This window comes from Tachypleus tridentatus, chromosome 3, assembly GCF_004210375.1.
Source record: "Tachypleus tridentatus isolate NWPU-2018 chromosome 3, ASM421037v1, whole genome shotgun sequence".
In the NCBI taxonomy this organism is placed as follows: Eukaryota; Metazoa; Arthropoda; class Merostomata; order Xiphosura; family Limulidae; genus Tachypleus; species Tachypleus tridentatus.
Window position 1 is genome coordinate 18,511,085 of NC_134827.1, and position 23,858 is coordinate 18,534,942.

Genomic DNA, 23,858 nt, shown 5'->3' on the forward strand with positions numbered 1-23,858 from the left:
TAGAGGACCTATTTTTATTGGTTTATAATAATTCTCATGAATTGTTTGTTTTGGAATTTCGCACAAAGCTACTCAAGGGCTATCTGTGCTAGCCGTCCCTAGTTTAGCAGTGTAAGACTAGAGGGAAGGCAGCTAGTCATCACCACCCACCGCCAACTCTTGGGCTACTCTTTTACCAATGAATAATTGGATTGACCGTAACATTATACGCCCCCACGGCTGGGAGGGCGAGCATGTTTAGCGCGACGCGGGCAAGAACCCGCGACCCTCGGATTACGAGTCGCACGCCTTACGCGCTTGGCCATGCCCAATTCTCATGAAAAACATTATCTTAATACTTGAATTTCGTTATTAGTTATCTCCACAGCATTATTCATCAGCGTTTGTTAATTTAAGATGTTAAGGTGCACGCGTTTTGTTTGTTTGTTCGTTTCAGAATTTTCGCGCAAAGCTACAGGAGAGCTATTTGCTTTAACTGTCCCTAAATTAGCAGCGAAAGACCAGATGGGAGGTGGCTAGTCATCAATCACCACCCATCACCAACTCTTCAGCTACCCTTTTATCAATGAATAGCGGGATTGACAGTCACATTACAACGCCCTACTGCTGAAAGAGCGAGCATGTTTGGTGTGCCAGGGATTCGAATCCGAGACACTCAGATTACCAGTCGAGCGCCCTAATCACCTGGCCATGCCGGGCCTAAAGTGCTCACATACACTGTTTCCTTTGCTTCGACTATGTTTCTCAATTAGTAATATAACACATACACTGTTTCCTTTGCTTCGACTATGTTTCTCAATTAGTAATATAACTCTTCGTTGTTGACCATTGAACAATTTACACAAACTTCGGTAATTTGACTTGAATGTAACTTCCATTGTTGGTGGAATAATTTCTATAGTGGGTTTGTGTGTAGGATGTTGAAAACCACTGCTCAAAATGTCTACCCCTTATGTCTGGTAGGAACCACTCGGTGGTTCTGCCACACCCTCTCCATTCCTTCATCTTTGTCAGTTTTATTTGATTCGTTTCACGATGTACCTTAATAAGTTTTAATTTGTTTAATATGAATGTTTATATTTTTATTTTTTAGCTACCTTTCTGGGTGACTTTTTTATTGTTTCATTCAAACTTTCGCTTTGGTGCAGTGGCGATATACTTGTTTTGTTTTTAACTGAAGGATGTTCTGGGGAAATGTGTGTGTGTATATATATATATATTATCAGACGCTGTTGATTAATATTTTTCTATTTTCATAAATCATTTGGTTATGATAAATTTGTCAACCAACTGAGCGCTCGTTTTCCTTTTGTTGGTTTATTTAGATTCGTCGCTATAATTGTTTCTTGTTTCTCTTCTTTACAGAAGAGATGTGATAAATTCTGGGTGTTATGGAGTCTTACACTCAGATAGGAAACATTTTGTGGTTAACTTCGAAATTAGTTACTATCTACTGACATAAATCGTATGGTCAATACGTACTTAAAATGTCAAGTTTTTTGTCTGTGATGCAACGGCTGTTTTATGTTCAATAATAATGAGAACCAGCAAGAATTGGCAACTTCGAAAATCGACCGACGTCACATCTGTGAGACTCGTGATTGGTGGAGGGTGTATGCTGCTTAAGAACAGCCGGTGCACCCGGTAAATGACGTGCACGAGCGTCACCTTGCAGGCTAAAAGCGATGCAGCATGAAATCGAGCATATTACACGGTAGGCGTGTTAGGCACGGCCTGTTAGTGTTGATCTGAGCCTCCCCTTTCTTCTCTTGTTCCCCAACCCCCTCAGCATTCGCCTCAGACATTAATACAACTATTAGTGAACATCAACTGGGAGTTCTTCGTGCGGCAACTTTTGTGACGTTCATTCCTGTCATGGTGCAACTAGCCATATATAAACAGCCACTTCTTGATATCTTAATTATTTACATTGAGCTACTTTGCACGTGAGATTTGCTGCCAGCCGTTACCTTAGTGGGGAGCGCACGTTGTCTTGAGAGAAAACACACACGCTTGTGCGCGCACCGAATTGAATGCCATGTCGAGCGCGTTGAACCCTTCAAATAGTGTCAATCGTTTTCACGCCAACCCGGCCACGGACCCCACGTTTAGCACACCTGAATGCGGATCAACCAGTTCCGCAGTAGCAGCAGCCACGTCGTTTCTCGAATTAACAAACACAGCCGTCGCGGCCGCTGCAGCCGCAGGTGTTGATCTAACTTACGCTGACTTCGGATTTAACGGGCTCAGGTTGCCTCCACCCGGCCACTCTTCAGCGAACTTCGGCATCACATACTTCAGTTCTACAGGTCCCGGAGCGGTCACTCCGGACAGAACAGAAAGCTACGCTCCAATTCCTTGGGACGGACCCGCCTTCACTTCCCCATACCACACTCCAGCATCTACGAACCCAGTCTCTTGCGACTTTAATCCTTTTGGATTCGCTAGCAGTCACTGTGCATTCACGGGAGCAAGAGTACCTGGGATGACCATCCAAAGATTCGGACCACAGTTTCGTTCTCCCACGGGCTGCGGTGGACTAGGCCCACCAGGAGATCACTTTGGTAGCTCTTCTCAGGTAACGAAGTCCAAGCCGCGGAGACGACTAGCGACCTTGGCCCAACGGCGAGCGGCCAACATCCGAGAACGTAGAAGGATGTTCAATCTGAATTCTGCTTTTGATAAACTGAGGAAGAAGGTAAGTTACAGCACTCTTAATCTGTCTTTGTAATTTGCCAAAGAATGTTCCCAGTTCTTTCTTAATATCGTAGTGTAGTGTGACGAAATTCGGTGGTCATCCAAAGACCAAGAAACGTAAGCTACAAAGGCTGTGGGGAAGATACATAATTTAAAAACATATAAATGTACACTAATTCATAGTTCACAAAGACAAGGATAATGCTGTTACGTGATGAGAAGACATGGTCGATAAACAGTATCTGGCATTGCAACTTGTATTCAAATGTCACATTCTAACAGCACAATGTTTCTAAACCAATACAAGGACTTAAATGAAATGTCCTTTTAATCGCTGTCTGATTAAAAAAATATCAACTCCAGTACAGTTTTTTCACTCATTATTTGTCTACTTGCTATCACATCAAATGAGATAAACATAAACACTCATCCAGTTTCTGAAATTTAGTAATCCTGTGTTATTTATATTTCATAGCTAATAATAATCCTGTGTTATTTATATTTCATAGTTAATAATAATCCTGTGTTATTTATATTTCATAGCTAATAATAATCCTGTGTTATTTATATTTCATAGCTAATAATAATCCTGTGTTATTTATATTTCATAGCTAATAATAATCCTGTGTTATTTATATTTCATAGCTAATAATAATCCTGTGTTATTTATATTTCATAGTTAAAAGGATATTTTAGCACGTTGTTTGTACTTGTCTCAAGCTGACTCGAACCAAACTTTAACGAAGATGAAATAGAATATAAACAAGTAGTTTATAAGTTAAACAGAGGGCCTCTTTAGAAGTGCGTCAGTATAATGTTGTAGCTTTCAGTTACAAGACCGTATTTTGTTCTTAGACAGGTTGAAAAATAAAATATTGAGAGATTGAAAATACTATTATTTTCTAACTAATTAAATAAAAAAGGTAAATCGTTGGTTCACAGGCGTTTCATCTGTTTTTTTTTAAATCAAAATGACGTTATGGGAAACCTAGCTAAAATTCATTCCAGGAAAGTTACACTATTACTTGGTGCTCTTAAGTTATTGGCCGTGAAACAAAAGGACACTTTTGAATCTTTTTGTTGTGTTCACCGCATTACAATTATGCTATCCGGATATACACGTTTTACAGGGATAAAATCATTAAGGAAACACTGCTTGAGATAAAAATGCATCACAGGACAACTGGTATAGTTATTAACACTTTTACTAATTAAGCAAAGAACAACGTTTCGACCTTCTAGGTCATCTTCAGGTTAACAAAAGATTAACCACACAGGGTTAACCTGTGTTACCTTCCTGCCGCCTTTATTTGTATATGCAGGTTACAGTTTACATATACCATATTCGTTGTATATAATTATTGATTATATAAAGAAAATATAATAAAATGTTATATTTATGTTATAACAATACCAACGCTTTTGAATTTTTCTTAACAACAATTTAATGAAATAGAATCAGTTTTGAAAGTAAATTACTTCCCAAAACATTCTGTTAAGTCTGATATTGGTGAGATGGTAAAAATTATCCATCACTTCTCAATTATACTATATTGTCTCATCACCACCAGTGTACATAGCTCACACATGTACTGGTGTTCGCTCTAGTCAAATTATAAAGAATTTGAAAAGCGTTTAGCCGAAAATTGAGCTAAAACTGTATTTAAACCTTTCTCTTGTTTCCGGTTTTTTCCCTAAATGAATAAAGTAACATTTCATTTAATTCAACTGGACAAATCTAAATCTTTGTTTCTTTATCTCTCCATTCACCTCACTATAGAACACAATCATCCAATAACTTTCTTTTCCAATCCTTCAAAGTGATTTCATTTCAGTCAACACTTAAGCACAAGATGGGGTATGCTTCATGGTTACACCATACATGCACCATCTCGTTGCTATGGGTAGCAGTCTGTATAAATCTAAATCTACTTACTAATTAGTAACTAATTATTTATATGAATGTAGATTTGTTACTAACTGGTGTCTTCCAGTGGCACAGCGATATGTCTGCGGACCTACAACGATAGAAACCGGGTTTCGATACTCGTGGTGATCAGAGCAGAGGTAACCCATTGTGTAGCTCTGTGATTTAACTTCAAATAAACAAACACTAACAGATTTTTATCATAATTGTCTGTTATTAATCTGTTGCTGTCTTCATAGAAGTTCTGAGAACGTTTATGTACGTTGATGAGGGCCAAAGTTCGGTCCTGTGTGTTCTTGAAGGAGATCAGATGCATTGTCTATTCTGCTGGGGTTTCACCCATTAAAAGTTACATCAGCTACCCACCTAAATGTTTTCAAGAGATATCCAAGCCTGTATGACTTTTATGCTACAGTTAGATTGACCTAGAATGCTCTTTAATTTTTGTACGTATTGTTCATATCCTACAGTTTTTGTATTATCCAATTTTACGTATGTCCTTATTCTCTAGCATGACTGGCTACTGCAGATAAATCGGCATCATAGAGTCTTGTGTGTTTGTTATGTTCAAGTACGAAAAGGATTATTGAAAAATACGCTTTACTTGGTTGATATGAGCAGTACAATAATTTTTACAAAAGAGGGACCGAAGGCCGTCTGGAGGGGTTATTTGTTTTAACCATTCGTACAACTGTATAGTAGTGTGTTGTTTGTTAGTCAAACAGTGCACACTAAAATTACGTCGTATAACAGACGTTTAATTTTTCAATTTGTACTTTCGTAACGTCAGTAAAACTTACGCATTTCATGACTCATAAAAACAATTATGTGCCTCTGTAGACCCTAACCACAGTATGACATATAAATAAAAAAGAAATAAAAATATATTACTTTTAGTTTTGGTTTTATTTACTCTTGAAGTGGCCCGACATGGCCAATTGGTTAAGGCACTCCACTCATAATCCGGGGGTCGAGAGTTTGAATCCCAGTAGCACCAAAGATGTTCGCCCTTTCAGCCGTGACGCGTTATAATATGACGGTCAATCCCACTATTTGTTGGTACAAAAATAGTCCAAGAGTTGGCGGTGGGCGGTGATGACTAGCTGCCTTCTCTCTAGTCTTACACTGCTAAATTAGGGACGGCTAGCGCAGATAGCTCTCGTGTTGCTCTCCGCGAAATGCAAAAAACAAATAAATATATATATATAACATAAAATTGTATTTGCATGGTGAGGTTGGTTTCATTGAGTTTCATTTTTGCAGAATAACAGCATATTTACTAACTGCAACCTGATATGTTTTTTAATTACAGTTGTTTGATTTTTGTATATTTGATGCTATATTTAATATGACATATTTCGTTTGAACGTTGTTTAACTGAAGGATTTCGTCAGAATACAGATCTTATTGCTCTGAGTTCAAAACTTTCTTCCTTGATATTAAATCATAATGTGTATCTCAGCATATATAAACTAGTTCTGTAGTTTTATTCAGCACTTTATGCTGTTTGACAAGTATGATTTGCTAAAAGTCTCTCAAAACTAGCGAAGAAATTTATCGTTGAATATTAACACTATATTTTAATAGCTATTTCTTACAACAGTTTTATTACACCTTTCTTATTTTTAGCACTGCATTTTTTATTCAGTTCCTTTGTTTGTGGCATGGCATGGCAGGCGTGCACTTCCCAATCTGAGGGTCGCGGGTTCGCGCCCGAGTCGCGCCAAAACATGCTCGCCCTCCCAGCCGTGGGGGCGTTATAATGTTACGGTCAATCCCACTATTCGTTGGTAAAAGAGTAGCCCAAGAGTTGTCGGTGGGTGGTGATGACTAGCTGCCTTCCCTCTAGTCTTACACTGCTAAATTAGGGACGGCTAGCACAGATAGCCCTCGAGTAGCTTTGTGCGAAATTCCAAAACAAACAAACCTTTTTTTTTTTTTTAGAAGAAATACAATAGTATTTCAGCTACAGTATGTTCGTCACATCCATTGTAGACGTTGTGTTTCGTCTAACTCGGAGATCATTATACCTGCTAGGACACAGTAAACACAATTATGGTCAGAATATTATATATATAAACCATTTGTTAGAAAAAACAGTAGTTACAATGTGAGGCCTTTATAAGCTGGCGAAATATGATTAATTATATGTATCAGCCTAATAATAATGATTATAAGAAATATAATTAATTATAGTTTGTTTATTTTGAAGTCCGCGCAAAGCTACTCTAGGGCTATCTGCACTAGCGGTCCCTAATTTAGCAGTGTAAGACTAGAGGGAAAGCAGCTAATCATCACCACCCACCGCCAACTCTTGGGCTACTCTGTTACCAACGAATAGTGGGATTGACTGTCACATTATAACGCCCCCACAGCTGTAAGGGCGAGCATGTTTGGTGCGACGGGGATTCGAACCCGCGACCCTCAGGTTACTAGTCCAAGTCCTTAACACGCTTGGCTACGCCGGACCAATTAATTGTAATCAAGTTTTTTATTAACATGGAATACCTAGAACTCAATGACGTAGTTATAGTTAAAATTTTAATATTAGCATGTTTGCCTTATATGTAAAATGATAGTATTATTGGAACGTTGATCTTATATTTATAAACGAGTTCAAGAATTACTTCCACAACCAATGTTTCTTTTCATAAACATAAGATATCAAGATGGAAACGACTTTCCAACTTTGTGTGTGACAAAGCGTGAACCCTCATCAAAGATTACATTACAACTCTTCCTGTTACCAATGAATTAGTCTTCGTAAGATTTTAGCCATGAGCCCTCATCAGAGACTGCATAACAACTCTTCCTGATACCAATGAATTAGTCTTCGTAAGATTTTAGCCATGAGCCCTCACCGGAGACTGCATTAGAACTCTTCCTGATACCAATGAATTAGTCTTCGTAAGACTTTAATCTTGAACCCTTATCAAAGATTACATTACAACTCTTTCTGACACCAATGAATTAGTCTTCGTAAGATCTTAGTCATGAACCCTCATTAAATATTACATCAAAACTCTTCCTGATACCAATGAATTAGTCTTCGTAAGATTTTCGTCATGAACCCTCATTAAATATTACATTAAAACTCTTCCTTATACCAAAGAATTAGTCCTCGTAAGATTTTAGTCATCAACTATCATCAAAAACTTTATTTCGAAAATGGAAGACTTAATGCTAGTAAAACCTATGAGCCCATTATTGGGAAATTTTTAAGGGAAGACACTTCAGGCTTTATATACCTAGGCCTTGTAATGCTACTGTGGTAACTGTATTATAACAAAGTCCTTTTCTCATTAATGTGGTAAAAGTGTTTTGCCGAGGCCTTCAAAATACTATTTGGGTTGAAGAATAATTCGTGAGCGTTTTTTAAATTAAACAAATATATTTATAAATGAAACGCTTTCGCAAAATATTTCATGTCATTTGGTAGATAATTTGTTGCTCTAATAGATGGTGTGTTTGATTTTCATATGTCTTTAATTTTTGCTTTCATTTTCAGCTCATTAAATGGAATGTCAAGTGGACAAAATCGAGCATTTTCGACACCATCGGCTTTTCGCATTTAATTTCTTGCAATTTCGTTTACAAAAATGCATACTATATACCCAGGTATTACATGAAATAAAGTATCATAATAAATGTTTTGGGTGTAATGTGTTCATGCATTGAAGTATTGTATAGTCTTGCATGTAATGTTTGAATGAAATTATTTAAAAACGCTCACGAATTATTCCTCAACCTAATATTTTAGTAACGGAATAACACTTTTACTGTGTTATATCAAAGCCTTCGTGAGATTGTTGTTGTAACAGTTATACCTACGACTTCAAAACGTTACTGTAGTAACAGTATTACAGTGGTATACTAATGTTTTCGTAAGGCTACTGCACATGATAATCGCGTTATACCAAAGCTATGGGCCCGGCATAGTCAAGCGTGTTAAGGCGTGCGACTCGTAATCTGAGGGTCGCGCCAAACATGCTCGCCCTTTCAGCCGTGGGGACGTTATAATGTCACGGTCAATCCCACTATTCGTTGGTAACAGAGTAGCCCAAGAGTTGGCGGTGGGTGGTGATGACTAGCTGCCTTCCCTCTAGTCTTACACTGCTAAATTAGGGACGGCTAGCACAGATAGCCCTCGAGTAGCTTTGTGCGAAATTCCAAAAACAAAACAAACAAACCAAAGCTGTGGTAAGGTTTCTGTGTTAACTGTGTTATATTGGCCAACCTTGATATACAAGGAGCACACAAAACCATTTTTTTTATTGTCTACCAGCTCGGACCTCGTATATTTCCAAGTCGTTTACGCTTTCACTGAGAAGTATTACACAAACACATTATGGTTACCAGATTGTGTCGTTGTAGAAAACGATTTATAAACAGCTTCATGACAAATTCTTTTATATATTTTTATAACGACATCACAAATCATAACGTACTGTCTTACGTTTAAAATTTTAATATTACCGGCATTCTAAAGTTATGTTTAAAATGTTAGTAGTACTAAAATGCTTGTCTTATGTTTAAAACTTTAATATTACTAGCATTCTAAAGTTGTGTTTAAAATGTTAGTGTTACTAAAATGCTTGTCTTATGTTTAAAACTTTGATATTACTGGCATTCTAAAGTTATGTTTAAAATATTAGTGTTACTAAAATGCTTGTCTTATGTTTAAAACTTTAATATTACTGCCATTCTAAAGTTATGTTTAAAATGTTAGTGTTACTAAAATGCTTGTCTTATGTTTAAAACTTTAATATTACTGGCATTCTAAAGTTATGTTTAAAATGTTAGTGTTACTAAAATGCTTGTCTTATGTTTAAAACTTTGATATTACTGTCATTCTAAAGTTATGTTTAAAATGTTAGCGTTGCTAAAATGCTTGTCTTATGTTTAAAACTTTGATATTACTAACATGATAAAATTATGTTTAAATTGTTAGTGTTACTAAAATGCTTGTCTTATATTTATAACTTTAATATTACTAACATGCTACTTATGTTTAAAATGTTAGCAGTACTAAAATGCTTGTCTTATGTTTAAAACTTTGATATTACTGACATTCTAAAGTTATGTTTAAAATGTTAGTGTTACTAAAATGCTTGTCTCATGTTTAAAACTTTGATATTACTGTCATTCAAAAGTTATGTTTAAAATGTTAGTGTTACTAAAATGCTTGTCTTATGTTTAAAACTTTGATATTACTGCCATTCTAAAGTAATATTTAAAATGTTAGTGTTACTGAAATACTTGTCTTATGTTTAAAACTTTGATATTACTAACATGATAAAATTATGTTTAAACTGTTAGTGTTACTAAAATGCTTGTCTTATGTTTAAAACTTTGATATTACTAACATGCTAGTTATGTTTAAAATGTTAGCAGTATTAAAATGCTTGTCTTATGTTTAAAACTTTGATATTACTGTCATTCTAAAGTTATGTTTAAAATGTTAGTGTTACTAAAATGCTTGTCTTATGTTTAAAACTTTGATATTACTGTCATTCTAAAGTTATGTTTAAAATGTTAGTGTTACTAAAATGCTTGTCTTATGTTTAAAACTTTGATATTACTAACATGATAAAATTATGTTTAAAATGTTAGTGTTACTAAAATGCTTGTCTTATGTTTAAAATGTTAGTGTTACTAAAATGCTTGTCTTATGTTTAAAACTTTGATATTACTAACATGATAAAATTATGTTTAAAATGTTAGTGTTACTAAAATGCTTGTCTTATGTTTATAACTTTAATATTACTAACATGCTACTTATGTTTAAAATGTTAGCAGTACTAAAATGCTTGTCTTATGTTTAAAACTTTGATATTACTGACATTCTAAAGTTATGTTTAAAATGTTAGTGTTACTAAAATGCTTGTCTCATGTTTAAAACTTTGATATTACTGTCATTCAAAAGTTATGTTTAAAATGTTAGTGTTACTAAAATGCTTGTCTTATGTTTAAAACTTTGATATTACTGTCATTCAAAAGTTATGTTTAAAATGTTAGTGTTACTAAAATGCTTGTCTTATGTTTAAAACTTTGATATTACTGCCATTCTAAAGTAATATTTAAAATGTTAGTGTTACTGAAATACTTGTCTTATGTTTAAAACTTTGATATTACTAACATGATAAAATTATGTTTAAATTGTTAGTGTTACTAAAATGCTTGTCTTATGTTTATAACTTTAATATTACTAACATGCTACTTATGTTTAAAATGTTAGCAGTACTAAAATGCTTGTCTTATGTTTAAAACTTTGATATTACTGACATTCTAAAGTTATGTTTAAAATGTTAGTGTTACTAAAATGCTTGTCTCATGTTTAAAACTTTGATATTACTGTCATTCAAAAGTTATGTTTAAAATGTTAGTGTTACTAAAATGCTTGTCTTATGTTTAAAACTTTGATATTACTGCCATTCTAAAGTAATATTTAAAATGTTAGTGTTACTAAAATACTTGTCTTATGTTTAAAACTTTGATATTACTAACATGATAAAATTATGTTTAAACTGTTAGTGTTACTAAAATGCTTGTCTTATGTTTAAAACTTTGATATTACTAACATGCTAGTTATGTTTAAAATGTTAGCAGTATTAAAATGCTTGTCTTATGTTTAAAACTTTGATATTACTGTCATTCTAAAGTTATGTTTAAAATGTTAGTGTTACTAAAATGCTTGTCTTATGTTTAAAACTTTGATATTACGAACATGCTAGTTATGTTTAAAATGTTAGCAGTATTAAAATGCTTGTCTTATGTTTAAAACTTTGATATTACTGTCATTCTAAAGTTATGTTTAAAATGTTAGTGTTACTAAAATGCTTGTCTTATGTTTAAAACTTTGATATTACTAACATGATAAAATTATGTTTAAAATGTTAGTGTTACTAAAATGCTTGTCTTATGTTTAAAACTTTGATATTACTAACATGATAAAATTATGTTTAAAATGTTAGTGTTACTAAAATGCTTGTCTTATGTTTAAAACTTTGATATTACTAACATGATAAAATTATGTTTAAAATGTTAGTGTTACTAAAATGCTTGTCTTATGTTTAAAACTTTGATATTACTAACATGATAAAGTTATGTTTAATATTTAATCAGTTTCTAAACCCTCGTATAGTTGTTAATTTGTTACTTGTTTTAATTCCTGAGAACTTGCTTCCGTATAAATGATTACCTTGTCTAAAACCCCTCTGTTTAAATGCAATTCAACAGATGATAAATATTCACAATACATTTGCAACATAAATTTTATTATTTTCGCTATGGATTTTAAATTGACCAGTTTTGCTTCTATTGTATTTAAAACTTAGAAGCTTGGCATAGGTTAGAGGTTAGCTTTGGGAATATTAGAAGCTTGGAATAGGTTAGAGGTTAGCTTTGGGAATATTAGGAGCTTGGCATAGGTTAGAGGTTAGCTTTGGGAATATTAGGTGCTTGGAATAGGTTAGAGGTTAGCTTTGGGAATATTAGGAGCTTGGAATAGGTTAGAGGTTAGCTTTGGGAATATTAGGAGCTTGGAATAGGTTAGAGGTTAGCTTTGGGGAATACAGGAGCCTGGAATAGGTTAGAGGTTAGCTTTGGGAATAATAGGTGCCTGGAACAGGTTAGAGGTTAGCTTTGGGAACATTAGGAGCCTGGAACAGGTTAGAGGTCAGCTTTGGGGAACACAGGCGCCTGGAACAGGTTAGAGGTCAGCTTTGGGAACATTAGGTGCCTGAACAGGTTAGAGGTCAGCTTTGGAACACAGGAGCCTGGAACAGGTTAGAGGTCAGCTTTGGGAATACAGGCGCCTGGAACAGGTTAGAGGTCAGCTTTGGGGAATACAGGCGCCTGGAACAGGTCAGAGGTCAGCTCTTTGGGGAACACAGAGCCTGGAACAGGTTAGAGGTTAGCTTTAGGAACACAGGCGCTTGGAACAGGTTAGAGGTTAGCTTTAGGGAACACAGGAGCTTGGAATAGGTCAGAGGTCAGCTTTAGGAACATTAGGCGCCTGGAACAGGTTAGAGGTCACTTTAGGAATACAGGCGCCTGGAATAGGTTAGAGGTCAGCTTTGGGAACACAGGAGCTTGGAACAGGTTAGAGGTCAGCTTTAGGAATATTAGGTGCCTGGAATAGGTTAGAGGTCAGCTTTGGGAACATTAGAGCCTGGAACAGGTTAAAGGTCAGCTTTGGGAACACAGGCGCCTGGAACAGGTCAGAGGTCAGCTTTGGGAACACAGGCGCCTGGAACAGGTTAGAGGTCAGCTTCTGGGGAACATTAGGAGCTTGGAACAGGTCAGAGGTCAGCTTTAGGGAACACAGGTGCCTGGAACAGGTTAGAGGTCAGCTTTGGAACACAGAGCTTGGAACAGGTTAGAGGTCAGCTTGGGAACACAGGAGCCTGGAACAGGTTAGAGGTCAGCTCTGGGGAACACAGGCGCCTGAACAGGTTAGAGGTCAGCTTTGGGAACACAGGAGCCTGGAACAGGTTAGAGGTCAGCTTGGGGAACATTAGGTGCCTGAACAGGTTAGAGGTCAGCTTTGGGAACACAGGGAGCCTGGGAACAGGTTAGAGGTCAGCTTTGGGAACACAGGAGCCTGGAACAGGTTAGAGGTCAGCTTTGGGAACACAGGCGCCTGGAACAGGTCAGAGGTCAGCCTCTGGGAACATTAGGCGCCTGGAATAGGTTAGAGGTCAGCTTTGGGAACATTAGAGCCTGGAACAGGTTAGAGGTCAACTTTAGGAACACAGGTGCCTGAACAGGTTAGAGGTTAGCTCTGGGAACACAGAGCTTGGAACAGGTCAGAGGTCAGCTTTGGGAATATTAGGCGCCTGGAACAGGTTAGAGGTCAGCTTTTGGGAACATTAGGAGCTTGGAACAGGTCAGAGGTCAGCTTTGAATATTAGGTGCCTGGAACAGGTTAGAGGTCAGCTTTGGGAATAATAGGTGCCTGGAACAGGTTAGAGGTCAGCTTTGGGAACACAGGAGCTTGAACAGGTTAGAGGTCAGCTTTAGGAACACAGGTGCTTGGAACAGGTCAGAGGTTAGCTTTAGGGAATACAGGGTGCCTGAACAGGTTAGAGGTCAGCTTTTGGGAACACAGAGCCTGGAATAGGTTAGAGGTCAGCTTTAGGGAATATTAGGCGCCTGGAATAGGTTAGAGGTTAGCTTCTAGGAATATTAGGAGCTTGAACAGGTTAGAGGTCAGCTTTGGGAATATTAGAGCTTGGAATAGGTTAGAGGTTAGCTTTAGGAATATTAGGTGCTTGGAATAGGTTAGAGGTTAGCTTTGGAATATTAGGAGCTTGGAATAGGTTAGAGGTCAGCTTTGGGAATATTAGGTGCTTGGAATAGGTTAGAGGTTAGCTTTGGGAATATTAGGTGCTTGGAATAGGTTAGAGGTTAGCTTTGGGAATATTAGGAGCTTGGAATAGGTTAGAGGTTAGCTTTGGGAATATTAGGTGCTTGGAATAGGTTAGAGGTTAGCTTTGGGAATATTAGGTGCTTGGAATAGGTTAGAGGTTAGCTTTGGGAATATTAGGTGCTTGGAATAGGTTAGAGGTTAGCTTTGGGAATAAAAACTTCATTCATAAATGCCATTCATACACTTCCAGCTATGGATGAGTTATAAGAATGACAGTCAAAACTGGTATTTGCACTAAAGCTGGAAAAGATCTTTATGGTCATTTGTGTTGTGGTTTGCTGCCTCAGCTCTAATCAGAAGATCAAATTCAGGATCAGCTATACGTGAACCCAAGAGTTCTCACGCTTGTCCATTTGGCCCCAACTTTAATTTAGGTATTGTTTTGAGAAATGTATATATATGTTTAAACACTAAAACTGAATGTATACGTTAAACGCTAATATCGTTCAACTTTACGCAATCAATAGTAATAGTTAAAGGTGTTACTATCAGTTTCTTACAAAAACATTATAATCTTGAACCATTTAACATGCTTTGTCGCAAGTCTACGAACGGCTTTCTCGTGTTCAAAACGTATTCTGGCATTGCACATTGCACATTTTCAATTCCTAGCTTCAATTATCTTACTCGTTTCACACAACATAATTCTAAGTTACTGAATGTCATTATAATAAAAAATATGTCTCTATTGTGATTTGGATGAAACTATATCAGTATTGTGGTTTGAATGAAACTATGTATTGTTATTTAGATAAAGCTGTGTCTGTGTTGGGATTTGAACTAAATTATGGCTGTATTGTAATTTTCATGAAACTGTGTCTTTATTATGATTTGGGATGATGTTGGTTTTTAAAAGAAAACATCACCTTATATTCTAAAGATTTGTTTTATTTTAAAACGTGTCCATTTTTAATAGTTGTGGATCGTCTGCCTGTTTGTTTGATTATTAAGTACAGAGCCATAGAGTGGATTATCTGTGCTCTGCCTACAACGAATATCGAAATCCTTTGTTCTAATCAGTGATGTCGAGAAAACCCACTTGTAGAGGAATATATATGTAAAAACGGCTCGTTTGGGTTGAGAAATTATTTTACGTAGAGGAGCGAACAACGTTTCGACCTTCTTCCGTCATCTTTGTGAACTTGACGATGGCCAAAGAAGGTCGAAACGTTGTTCGCTCCTCTACGTAAAATATTTTCTCGACCCAAACGAGCCGTTTTTACATATATATTTAACTTTTTTCTAATGTTGAGAGTCTGCAAACATACCACTGTGCCATTAGACGACACTTTGGAATCGTTGGAATGCTTTATTTTGTCACATTGACGCATACATATATCTTATTCTGTACGTACCTCTGTTAAATCATAAGTTCTGTATTTTGTTACATTGACACACGCATATACACTGCTGGCCAAAATCGTAAGGCTGATGAACATAAAGAAAAAATATGCATTTTGCGTTGTTAGATAGACTCAACCACTTATTTGAGTAGAGCTTCAAAAGATGACAATAAGAAAAAGGAAAAAAAAATTTTAGAATTTAATAGGGGAAAATGTGAACACTATGAAATTAGCCTAAATACTATCTGGTCAAAATTTTAAGACCATACTGAAACGAAGCGTTAACCGGTAAACACGTAACGAAATTTAGTCATTTGTGCTCAAGCATTAGCGTTGTCAACATCTCCCATTGACATCTCCTGTATTATTGTTGGGTAAAAACATGGCAAAGGTTAAAACGTTGACAGAGTTTGAACATGGCAGAATTATCGATGCTGCAGAAGCAAGGTCTCTCTCAACGTGCTATCACTGGTGAGATTGGGCGTAGTAAAACTGCTGTTGCAAATTTCTTTAAAGACCCTGAGGGATACGGAACGAGAACTTCAGGTGGTCGGCCCAAGAAAGTTTCACCAGCGTTGAGTAGGAGGATTCGACGAGTTGTCCGGCAAGACACCAGCCGATCGTCGAACCAGGTTAAAGCCCTTACGGACGCAGAATGTAGCTCAAGAACAATAAGATGGAATTTAGGAGAGAAAGGCTTTAAAAACCGTAAACGTCTTCAAAGGCCAGGCCTTCTTCCACTCCACGAAACAGCTCGGTTAAACTTTGCTGAGAAGCACCAAACATGGGACATAGAAAAGTGGACGAGGAGAAAAAATTTAACCTGGATGGTCCAGATGGCTTCCAACGTTACTGGCACGATAAGAATATCCAACCGGAGACATTTTTTAACGACATAGTGGAGGAGGTTCCATCATGATCTGGGGTGCTTTCTCCTTCCATGGAACAATAGAGCGTCAGGTTATACAGGGGCGTCAAACAGCAGCTGGCTACATTGGCATGTTGGAGAGAGCATCCTTATTGACTGAAAGCTCTCGCTTGTGTGGAAATGACTGGATCTTTTAGCGCGACAATGCTGCAATCAACAATGCCCGCAGGACATAGGACTTTTTGTGGCGAATGACGTGATTCTTTTGGACCATCCAGCGTGTTCGCCCGAACTGAACCCCATTGAAAATGTTTGTTGTTGTTTGTTTGTTTTTTTTTTTTTTTTGGGGGGGGTGGATGGCAAGGGAAGTCTATAGAAATGGACGTCACTTCCAAACAGTGCATGATCTTCGTGAAGCCATCTTTACCACTTGGAATAACATTCCAGCCAGTCTTCTGCAAACGCTTATATCGACCATGTCAAAGCGAATGTTTGCAGTTATTCGCAATGACGGCCGTGCAACTCACTACTGAGACCTCTTGCATTTCCTACTCTGTTTAGGACTTCTTTTTGGTATGGTTTTAAACTTTTGACCAGCTAGTATTAAGGCTAATTTCATAGTGTTCACATTTTCTCTATTAAATGCTAAAAAAAGTTTTTTATTTATTTTCCCTTTTCTTATTTTCATCTTTCGAAGCTCAACTCAAATAAGTGGTTGAGTCTAACAATGCAAAATGCATATTTCTTCTTTATGTTCATTGGCCTTAAGATTTTGGCCAGCAGTGTATCTATTTCTATATGTACCTCTGTTAAATCATAAGTTCTATATTTTTATTTTGTTGCATTGACATATGTATATGTCTATTTCTCTATGTACCTCTGTTAAATCATAAGTTCTATATTTTTCGTTCATTATCGTATGTGTATATATTGCACATACACATTTACACTTTTTTGTGTCATTGCAATATTACACGTATTAAAACATATATGTCTGCCGGTGAGGCAACAGTAAGTTTAAGGATTTACAATGCTCAAACCAGGAGCTCGATTCCCGCTGTGGGCACAGAAGATAGCTGGATATATTATGTTCTCTCTGATTGTTCTATTCTCAAAGCCCGGCATGGTATAGTGGTCAGGTTTGCTTGACTTCCAATTTAAAGGGCGCGGGTTCGAATCGCCCTTTCAGTTGTGGAGATATTATATAATGGAACGATCCATCCCACTATTTGTTGGAGATGATTAGTTGCTTTCCTTTTAGTGTTAAATTAGGAAACACTAGCGCAGACAGCTTTGCACGAAATTCAAAACAACCAACTGTTATACCTCTATGTTTTCACAATATTTTGCTCTTTTTTAAACTAACTTCAAGCTTTATTATAAATACAACGTAACCACAACAGATACTTTATTGTCAGGCTCTTTTATTAAAATAACCATATTTTTACGAAGAGTTTCATCTCTACTGACCACAGTTTAAACCCTGGAACTAAACTGTACATACCAACTTCACGATTCGAAAGTTCAAAAGTCTTAGTATAATACGTACAGAAGTGAAAGATGTTAAAAACAAATACCACTAATATAAGCGTGTGTTCGTGTCATGGCAAAGTCACATCGGGATATTTGCTGATCCCACCGAGGGGAATCGAACCTCTTATTTTAGAGTTGTAAATTCGTAGATTTACCGCTGTACTAGCGGGTGGTACGTACCGAGTTTCTCCGAAAATAAGACAGGGCTTATATTAATTTTCACTCCAAAATATGACACCAGGGCTTATTTTCGGGGGATGTCTTATTTTGATATATTAAAAAAATGAAGTTACAAAGTCAAACTATTAAACTAACCATTTAAAATAAACTATTATTAAACTATTAAACTAACTGATTAATACTTAAACAAACTAATTAACTAACTATTAAACCAATTAATAAATTATTATTTTTTATTTCTTTCCTCTTCCTGCCACTCTTAACTAGGGCTTATTTTAAGGGTAGGGCTTATATTAAAACTATCCCCAAAAATCACACTAGGTCTTATTTTATGGGTAGGTCTTATTATCGGAGAAACACGGTATATAAGACATTCCTACGTTACGTTTATCGAGTTGTGTCTCACATTTCGCGTATTTACGATAATAATTTATGTAACTATTTATTTAAATACTTTGGAATTGTGGATTCTTTATTACTGTTGTTTTTACGTCATATTTTTCTGGCACAAGCTCCTTTTTGCGCTAGTCTAAAACAACATTCCACTTGCTCTTATCACCCCAAATATTTAATCGGCCACACTTAACATTGTTTTCTATTTCTCATAGGTGCCAACGTTCGCTTACGAAAAGCGACTCTCTCGAATAGAAACTCTCCGCCTTGCCATCATGTACATCGCCTTCATGACGGACGTCATTACCGGTAAAGAACGCGAGTCTCATCGAAGCCTGCACGACCATCGACCCGGCGTTCAAAACTCGCACTTCCCGCACGGTTCCGGCCATGGCTTGGCTGATGGTCGTATACCTTGGGGAGCGGGTCACCACGGTACTGCGGTTAACAACGAACCTCCGCCTGCCGTTGCCAGTCGGCTAGCCCATTTGTGCTCTTCCCGGCAAGTGTGAACACGTGAGGTAGCTTCCTAGGATTTGTTTTTTTGATGTTGAGAAAATGAATGAAAGTGAGGCCGCCAGTTTCACCGACGGATAAATATTAACAAAACAAAATCAAAATATCAGAAAGCTATACAATGAAATTAAGACAACGTTTCGAATGATTTACTTTTTACTAAAAAAAAAGACAAAGTGTCTAAATATCTTATCGTAGTACTCAATGGGATATGGTACGTTCAAAGACCTGAAATAAATAATTAATTATTTTGAATAAGTTAAACTCTGTTTCTTGGGAAAATTGGTAAGGCGTTACTACATTTAATGATATAATATCTAAGGCGTTTCACCACAGAAGGTGGATACTATTACCTAAGTTATTTAATGTTATAAGTGGCAATCCGAAGTATCCAACTTTAAAAATGTAGATGTATTATCGCTGTATTTATAGCACTATGTAATTATATAGTGACTTATATATGTAAACAATGGTTTGTATAGAAGTAAAATTGGTATGTGTGTATATATATATATACCAAAGTTCTTGTGTAAAGTATGAGACAAAGCATAATCACAGATTTCTTTCATTGCACAAGAAACTGTGTTATTAATAAATCTCTAAACCTGGAGACTAGTATTTCTCAAACGTCAAATAAACGTGAGTGTTAAAATTACGTTATAATACAGAGAATTTGGTGCTAACTGAAGCACCAGATATATAATTAATTAAGCACACAGCCGAAATCCTCAGAGTATTATAATGGTAGAATGCTGTTTTCTGAATTCATATATTATGTGTTTTGTTTAAAATTGGTACACAAATCAAATGAGCCAAAATAAAACTGTGTCGTCTAGCACAGAACATTGTATGTTGCTCAGTAACCAAATGTAAATAACTTGCTAAGTACGGTGGTAAAGTTAGCATTAATATAGTTAGTATGTACTTCTGACTTAAGTAACATTTACAACCTAAACTGTGCATCAGATACTTCTGACTTAAGTAACATTTACAGCCTAAACTGAATATCAGATACTCCTGACTTAAGTAACATTTACAGCCTAAACTGTACATCAGATACTTTTGACTTAATTAACATTTACAGTCAAAACTGTACATCAGATACTTCTGCTTAAGAAACAATTACAACCTAAACTGAATATCAGATACTCCTGACTTAAGTAACATTTACAACCTAAACTGTGCATCAGATACTTCTGACTTAAGTAACATTTAGAACCTAAATTATACATCAGATACTTCTGACTCAAGAAACATTTACAGCCTAAACTGTACATCAGATACTTCTGACTTAAGTAACATTTAGAACCTAAATTATACATCAGATACTTCTGACTCAAGAAACATTTACAACCTAAACTGTAATCAGATACTTCTGACTTAAGTAACATTTACAATCTAAACTGTACATCAGATACTTCTGACTTAAGTAACATTTACACCCTAAACTGAATATCAGACAATTCTGACTTAAGTAACATTTACATCATAAACTGAATATCAGATACTCCTGACTTAAGTAACATTTACAGCCAAAACTGTACATCAGATACTTCTGACTTAATTAACATTTACAGCCTAAACTGTGCATCAGATACTTCTGACATAAGTAACATTCACAACCTAAACTGTACATCAGATGCTTGTAAAATAAATTGCACTTACAGCCAGTTCTGCACATCATATAGTTTTGAAATAATATATGCAATCAAGACCGCATAGGTAACAGCAATAAGCAACAATGCATATGTGGCACTTTAACAATACTATATATAGTTACATTTCACACCTGAGGCTTCAAAAGGAACAGCTACAGTCAAGTTTTTGTTGATGGTTATTCAGAAATAAATACAACAGAAAGTAAATATGTTTACGTATCCGACACATTAAATATACAATTTATGTTTTGCATTCGCCTTTAAAGGTGTATCGCATGTAGCAATTATGTAGGGTATATCAGATATACGCAACTGCCCCGTGATACCTGAAAGGTAGCACTGCCAACTATTACGTATTTTACAAAATAATTTCTTACTCAGTAGTAAAACACATCAGTTATACTTTTTGTGCATTACTGAGATTATACATCTGTGGCTTTAGAGGTAACAGTTAGAGCTAAAACTGTACACCTGTGACTTTAGAGGTAACAGAGCTAAAACTGTACACCTGTAACTTTAGAGGTAACAGTTAGATTAGGCACTACATAATTGTACATTTACCATTCTGAGGTACTACGTAATCGAACGTTTGTTCATTCTAAGGTACTACATAACCGTTCATTTTGCTTTTCTGAGACACTACATAGCTTTACATTTGTTAATCCTTAGGTACGACATAACTGTACATTTACCATTCTGAGGTACTACATAATCGAACGTTTGTTCATTCTAAGGTACTACAGTTAGAATCATAACTGCACATTCGATACTCCAGGGTTGAGAGATACAAATACAACTGGCTACCAGAAGTATCTGAAGGCATAAGTGCCACATTTCATACTCTATAATAACAACCAAATCTGTAGACACGATAATTTAGCGATAACAGTTTCAACCAAAACTGTACACTCGTATCATTCAAGTACACTTACAGCCAGGAATATTCTCTGATATAATTCAGAGATAACAGATATAACCACAGCTATACAATCATGTAATTCAGGGGTAAGAGATACAACAGCACCTGTGCAATCATGTGATTCAAAGGTAACAGTTATAGTCAGTACATGTATTTAATACCTCAGAAGTAACGATAGTGACATATAATCTAGGCTGTATACTCAATATTTCACATGCAACGACTAAAACCTAGACTGTATGTTCAATACCTCATGTAAAACGACTAGAATCTAGACTGCATACATAATACTCTAGATGTAACAGCTAGAACCTAGACTGTATAATCAATACTTTAGATGTGATGGCAAAAACCTATACTGTATACTCAATACTTTAGATTTAATGGCTAAAACCTGGACCGTATGCTCAATACTTTAGATGTGATGGCAAAAACCTATACTGTATACTCAATACTTTAGATGTGATGGCTAAAACCTAGACTGTATACTCAATACTTTAGATGTGATGGCTAAAACCTAGACTGTATACTCAGTACTTTAAATGTAACGGCTAAAACCTAGACTGTATACTCAATAATATAGATGTGATGGCTAAAACCTAGACTGTATACTCAATAATATAGATGTACTGGCTAGAACCTGTACTATATACTCAATACTTTAGATCTAACGGCTAGAACCTATACTGTATACTCAATACTTTAGAGATAACGGCTAGAACCTAGAATACTCATAAGAAGCAATTCCAATCAACACGCTGTACTCAGTTCTTCGAAACTAACATTTATATAGAGGGAAGCCGAAACATTTTGTAACAGGTGTAACAAAGATTATACATCCAATACATCAGATGTATTGTTTGTAATCAAACACTCGATACTTTAGGTGCAACAGTTACAACCATGACTGTACATTCAATACTTCATATGTAATAGTTATAACCACGATTGTACATTCAATACTTCATATGTAATAGTTATAACCACGATTGTACATTCAATACTTCATATGTAATAGTTACAACCACGACTGTACATTCAATAATTCATATGTAATAGTTACAACCATGACTGTACATTCAATACTTCATATGTAATAGTTACAACCACGACTGTACATTCAATAATTCATATGTAATAGTTACAACCACGACTGTACATTCAATAATTCGTATGTAATAGTTACAACCACGAATACACACTCGATTTATCACAATCAACAACTTTTCAAAATTATTTGTAATAAACACATCAGGTACTTTAAAAATACTAGTTACAACTAACACTGCATATTTCCAATTCTGGAATTATGAGTTATAGCTAATGGTGTAAAAAAATCATACGTTAGCTAAGTTAACTATAAAGGTTAAACGTTAGTTAAGTTAATCATACACCAATTATAAAAGTTCTATATTAGATAAACTGCTCACATATCATGTATAAACGTTAGACATTAACTAAATTAGTCACTCACTCTCCGATATAAAAACTAATTGTACAGACTAAAGAATAGCTAAACCAGTCAAACACCAATTATAAAGGCTAAACTTTAGTTAAGCTGGTCGCACACCAGTTATAAAGATTAGAGAGCTAAACATATCACACGCCAATTATAAACATTAGACATTATTTAAACTGGTTACACACCAATGATAAAGGTCAGACGCTATACAAATACTGGTTAAAGTCGAACATACAGAACAAGTAAGAATATTTAACAGTTCTCTCTTTTCACGAACAGAATTATACAGGATTATTACTTGTCTTGAAATGTAGTTTGAAACTGGTAGCCCAATGATTACTTCTGTAACGCCACTACTGTAAACACAGGAAATAAATAGTTCGCGTAAACGTATAAATTCTGTAAACTGAGTGAAGTATTTTGTGGTTATTATTGTTAATTTCTCAAATTCACGTTCTGTATATACGCGTTTGCATATTGAATGATTATAAGACTGTAAAATGTGCATATTACAATATACAATAAAATACAATAAAAATTCATTTTTTACACTATTATGATAAACAAATAATTGAGAAAATATTGCTGTATGTGAATCAGGTGATTTTACAAAAAGTGTTTTGTTGTTGAAAACGACAATAATGTTATTACATAAACAAGAAAAAAATACTTTAAACATACTTTCAAGTTTTAATAATGTACTTTCTGTCATAAAATGTGTTTCTATGAATTTTTAAAAACAATAACATTCCTTGATGTAAGTTACTTAGATTAAGCTGATTTCTAGGGTAGTGAAAAATGTGATTATCCTTTATTAATTTGCGTAACAAATTAACAAATCTTAAACAAGGTAACTCGTATTGATACGAAGACGAATGATTAAAACCTAGCCAATCCATGCAGAGACTACTGTACAATCTATGCAATAG

At 35.6% G+C, this 23,858-nt stretch overlaps 1 protein-coding gene across 1 annotated transcript; it reads left to right on the plus strand.

The window, feature by feature from the left end:
• The first annotated feature begins 1,954 nt into the window (after positions 1 to 1,954).
• LOC143246469 (uncharacterized) lies at positions 1,955 to 23,541 on the plus strand. Its single transcript, XM_076493233.1, has 2 exons — positions 1,955 to 2,698; positions 18,590 to 23,541. The coding sequence occupies exons 1-2, from the start codon at positions 2,039 to 2,041 to the stop codon at positions 18,884 to 18,886; spliced, it is 957 nt and encodes a 318-aa protein (XP_076349348.1). The 5' UTR covers positions 1,955 to 2,038; the 3' UTR covers positions 18,887 to 23,541.
• Positions 23,542 to 23,858: the final 317 nt, after the last annotated feature.